At 34.9% G+C, this 5,320-nt stretch overlaps 1 protein-coding gene across 1 annotated transcript; it reads left to right on the top strand.

Moving 5' to 3' along the window:
• The first annotated feature begins 2,093 nt into the window (after nucleotides 1-2,093).
• Nucleotides 2,094-4,578, top strand: LOC115923687. Its single transcript, XM_030984892.1, has 2 exons — nucleotides 2,094-2,584; nucleotides 2,813-4,578. Exons 1-2 carry the CDS (start codon nucleotides 2,242-2,244, stop codon nucleotides 2,839-2,841), a joined length of 372 nt encoding a protein of 123 aa, XP_030840752.1. The 5' UTR covers nucleotides 2,094-2,241; the 3' UTR covers nucleotides 2,842-4,578.
• The last annotated feature ends 742 nt before the right edge of the window (nucleotides 4,579-5,320 follow it).

The raw sequence follows: 5,320 nt of genomic DNA, 5'->3' as shown, positions 1-5,320 counted from the left end.
ATTAAGCTCTTTACAATGTCACCATTATGATTATGATTATTTTAAATCTTGGTCGAAGTATGAGGTTTGTTTTCTAGAAACTTTCATTGAGTAGATTAAGATAAATATTTCAAAGTTATCATAGGAATGCATAATAGTATTAGAAATGAACACGATAACAAAATGTAAGCAGAGGGCCGATGTAGAAGTAGGGAACAACATGTAGTAACAAACAACAGAAATGACAGGTGAACAAACACAAAACCAAAAGAGAAAGGGATCGAGTGAGATTTGAGGAAAGAATACAATGAGGGCGCACTAGCAAGCTTATGAAATAGAAAGTTGAGTACTCAATAAACTTCTTGTGTGTTTGCCAAATAAATAAATTCAAATCAACCTGATAAAAGCCATTGAGCCAAAAAATATCAGAAAAGGGTTATCATAAAAAGATTTGTTTATACTACATCATCCTTATGTCTTAATCGGTGCCTACTGTTTGTGCTTATCGGTACATATCGCTAGCATGAGATCGTGCCAGTCCGCATGTTGGGCAAATCATAAGTCTAAAGTATATTTCTGGCAATGACAAAATGTCTCGACGTTTGAAGCAGCGTCATATTCGTCATCGCAGAACTATTAAATTGGGGAAAATTGGAAAATGCCTTCAAAGTGCATGGTTACTGCTCTTATTCTTATTTTTATGACATTTCTAGTACCCGTTCAACCTAAAATTGCTATTAAAGGGATAGTTGAGTTCTGTTGCAGAGGGCGCTACACAAAATAATTTTGTGTGAGATAATGAAAAACTGAGTGTCAAATTTGAAATAACATCATATTTAAATGACAAAATCCTTTTTGTTTGATCAAAATCGGTTCAGAGACGGCCGAAATATAACGATTTCTAATACTTGTGTACCACCACAAATATTAGATATTTTGAAAGATTTGAAAAAACCGTTGGAAAGAACGAAATAACGACTTTTACGCTGTATTTCAGCAAATGCTGATGTCGGTTTTTTTTATTGGCATTTTCGTGTTGCTTATATTACGCACAACCAGCCGGTCATGTATTGTTATTTTTAATTAAATAATTAATTGAAGGTCACCATGTTTTTTTTTTAAAGTGGAGCTGAATTGGTATGCTCGTATTGGCTAAATTTCACACATTTGGGGTCTAAAATGACCTTCATAGCAATTTTAGGCTCTAAAAGGGTACTAGAAATGTCATTGATAAGAAGAAGAGCAATAACCATGCACTTTGAAGGCATTTGCGGCCTGAAAACAGAACTCAACTATCCCTTTAAGATAATTTAAGACCCCAAAAAGTGTGAAATTTAGCCAATACTATCGTACTAATTCAGCTTCACCTTGAAAAAATACGGTGAACGTTAATGAATGAATGAATTAATAATTACAATACACGAGCCGGCCGTATTATAACCAACACTAAAAAGCCAACAAAAAGCCAAAATCGGCATTGACTGGAATAAAACGTATAAGGCGCTATCTCGTTTTTTCAACGGCTGGTTCAAATTATCGAATATTTGTGGGGCACCACAAGTCCACAAATATTTGGAAAAGTTATATTTATGGATATTTCAGCCGTCTCTGAACCGATTTTGATCAAATAAAGATGATTTTGTCGTTTAAATTGTATGTTCTTTAAAATTTGACACTCAGTTTTTCATTATCTCACAACGAAATTTAATTTGTGTAGCGCCCTCTACAACAAAACTCAACTCTTAGGGTCAATGAGAGCGAATGCTCAGAAAACATGATTTTTGTGGATTGTCTAAAAAATGAATAGAAGTTATTATGGAGTAGACGTTTATCAGTTTACATCGAAATTTTACCCCCTCTCTCTCTCTCCATCAAATACCTCTCTTCACTCATCGAATCGTTACCACTCTCTCTCTCTCTCTCTCTCTCTCTCTCCATCGAATACTTAGCTCTCTTTCTTCGTCGAATTGTTTACCCCACTCCCTCTCCTTTGAAAACATTGTACCTCTCTCCATTCATCGAATTTTTTACCTCAGTTCAGATTCAGTTTATTCAAAACAACACAAAGCATGATATAATCTGTTACATAACAAAGAGACTGGTAATAGCTCTCTCTCTCTCTCTCTTTCCGTTGAATGCACACCTCTCTTCATTCGTCTGTGAATTCGACTGGTATACGTAGCGTCCTTGGTTTTGGCAATCAATACAAAAGCATGGTAGGCATTTGATCAGGTTAGCGAGTCCCTATAGCTATCTTTCATCATGCCGAACAAGAAGTTAACTCCTAAAAGAACCCTCTTCCAAAAGATCAAGGAAGAAGCTAAGAATTTACGAAAGAAAGCTAGAGAAGAAAAACAATTCATTGACAGAAATTTTCAAATCTTGGATGAATCAGATTTTCAGGGATATTCCTCTGATGACGATGTATTTGACAACGTTCCTAAGAAGACAAACATTGAGGGTTCAGATGTCAAAGAACTTTATGATACTCCATCCACGACTAAAGAATTGTCATCATCTGTCCCGACAGAGTTCCTTACTCTTTCTCCTGAAAGCAAGGGTGTTTCCGACGACGAGAATGACTCTAGCTCCCATCCATCTGATGGTATGTAGTATCTAATAGTTCATACTTGACGTAATGTAAATTGATAAAGTTAATTTCTCGAGTTCGAAATACATATTATTTCCTATTTACAATATTGTTATAACCATTCTTCAAACAAAATTTTGCATTATATTTATTCTATTCTAAACAATAATATTGATAAGAGGACGACTATCAGTGAAAAATATCCGTAACATGTATGTTATTATTTTTAAATCTCTTTTACAGAGTACGATTCATCGCTACTACACTGTTAGGCCAGGGTTCAACCCTATAACTGCGAAGAAATTTGGGATTGAAGGTATCGAACATCGTGTTGACATCCATAACCTAGACAACGTGATTTCAGAGTATCCGGTGGATATGGTGGTTAGTGTCCTCTTGGAGGCGATCATACAGGCCGTCACAAGAGGGTTCGAACCTCAGGACAGAGTTCAATTAACTATAACGTCACCAGGACTCTACAGAGATATCGGCATACCCTTCACAAGGTATGATCAAATTCACATTGAAATGGTGATGGACATTATAAGTAATGAATTACAATCTGACGATATCTTTCTTCTGGACGATGGACTTAACATTAAGGTTTGTAGAGTAAAAATGCCTAAGTGAGGTAAACAAAAAAGGGACTGAGCTATGACCATTGAAAAACTTATCACAAATAAGAAAATCTTTTTCAGAATGATGACCATCTGTATGCAGCTAGGGCTATTGTGGTCGCTAAGGCTTACATTGATCGTAGACAAGGGAAAAGGGCTGTACAAAAACACAATACGGTACGTAGATCAATTAGAAATGGAATTCAAAAGAATTAAAAAAGGCCGGGGTATCTACCACAAGACAGTGATGCTCAGTTAGAAGATATCGATAAATTCCAACAATATCTAGAGAAGAAAGGATTTGGCAAGACTAACATGCAGACATTACAGTTATTACAAAATAGGTCACCCGTGTTGTATTATGTGTTGGTTATATGTATTCTAGCCATTTGATCTATGATTTACTTAAATTTGATAGATTAGAAGTTCGATTGGGTAAACACCTTGCTCATCTAATGTTTAAAGTTGTGTAAAAAGAGGGGCCTAGTTACATTGTTAAGTAATTCATAACTCAAACATTTAATTACAGACCCAGGGTTGGTGATGTGCATTTATTCATACCTCGCATAAAAACAAATTATGGAAAAAGTTGTCTTAGATATAAGGGATCCAAATTATGGAATGTAATCAGGAAATCTTCATCTGTATACACACTCAGACCTCAACAATTTAAGAAGTATGTTATCTAACTTGACTGGAAACATATTATTACCCAAATGTACCCATACTGATTTTTCTTGTATATCTTACGTATTTAATTGTTTATTTGTTTATCTCTTGTATATTTTATGTATTTAATTGCTTATTTCTTTGCTTGTTTGTTGACATGATTTGTAACTGTTTTTAAATGTGTGTAGACCCCTTTGAAAACCAACTTATTTGAAAGGGTAATCCACCCCACATGGGGAAATAAATTAATAACAAAAATTGAAGAAAAAAACCTAGGGGAAAAAACCCTAGGTCTAATTGTACTAGTGTTAGGATTTGTAAGAAATGTCATCTCCTGATGGATAAGAATTTAAAAATTGAAAAGAAGAAACATATTTGTGGACGTGTTTATTGAGAGTCAATTGAACCAACAATTCAATTTCAAAGAAGAAATGATTGTTTATTATAAAAACGATGTTGATATCTTAATGAAAGGGTGTATGACCTTTAGAGAAATATACATGAACGTGACAGATGTCGATCTTTTTTGATCAGGTGACCTGACCATAGGATTCACATGTTTAAATGTTTTCCTTAAGAACTTTTTGAAACAGAACAGGATTGGTTTGATTCCCTAATGGCGGTTACAGGTCTAAAGAGAGGTATTCACCCTTAGCACTAACATGGTTAAAATGGATAAGTAAGGAACAGAATATTGAAATAAAACATTCTCAAAATGGTGGTGAAAAAAAAAATGGACGGTATGCTGTTGATGGTTTACATGACGGGCTAGCAATACACTCTCTGTCTTTAATGGTTGTGTATGGCATGGTTGCCCTCATTGCTTTCCTAAGAAAAATATCAAAATTCTCGGTAGAAAAGATACGGCAAAAGAGGTTTACGATGAAACTAATCAAAAGGAGTTTTCCCTCAAAGGTAAGAGATATAATGTCATAACCAAATGGGAATGTGAATTCAAACGAGAGTGTCGTGAGAATTCTTCCTTTGATTCATTTGTAAAACTGATCGATTTTCGAGAACCACTGAATCCTAGAGATGGATACTATGGAGGTAGGACAAATTGTACAAAGATGCAAAGAACTGTAGATACGTTGAGGTATGCAGTCTTTATCCTTGGGTATGTAAGTACAAACGATTTCTGATATGTCATCCTAACATCATCACTTAGAATTTGAAATCCATTGACAAGTATTTCGGGATGATTCACTGTACCGTACAGGTATAAGACATTTCTTTTGGGTAAATTGCAATAATCATTTGAATTCAAGATACAAGAAGGAAACCAAAAAGACATTTGGCGGGCGGTATCTGAATTTTGAAGAAAAATTCACATTTTTAGAAAGTTGAGTTTCTGCCCTTTCATATGACACCTCAATCAGGAAAAATGAATTCGTTTTCACTGGCTGCCTGCCGTATCAATAAACGAAATTAACAAAAGACTTAACTCCGTTTCGTTGACAATCAG

This window comes from Strongylocentrotus purpuratus, unplaced genomic scaffold, assembly GCF_000002235.5.
Source record: "Strongylocentrotus purpuratus isolate Spur 01 unplaced genomic scaffold, Spur_5.0 spur5_scaffold_14, whole genome shotgun sequence".
Taxonomy (NCBI): domain Eukaryota; kingdom Metazoa; phylum Echinodermata; class Echinoidea; order Camarodonta; family Strongylocentrotidae; genus Strongylocentrotus; species Strongylocentrotus purpuratus.
The sequence above is the reverse complement of the archived record's forward strand: the minus strand, read 5'-3'. Positions and strand labels throughout refer to the sequence as shown.

Coding starts and splice junctions, on each gene's coding strand:
- LOC115923687 (XM_030984892.1), top strand. CDS start 2,242: ATGCCGAACAAGAAGTTAACTCCTAAAAGAACCCTCTTCCAAAAGATC. Junction 2,585..2,812: donor TAGCTCCCATCCATCTGATG/GTATGTAGTATC, acceptor TCTCTTTTACAG/AGTACGATTCATCGCTACTA.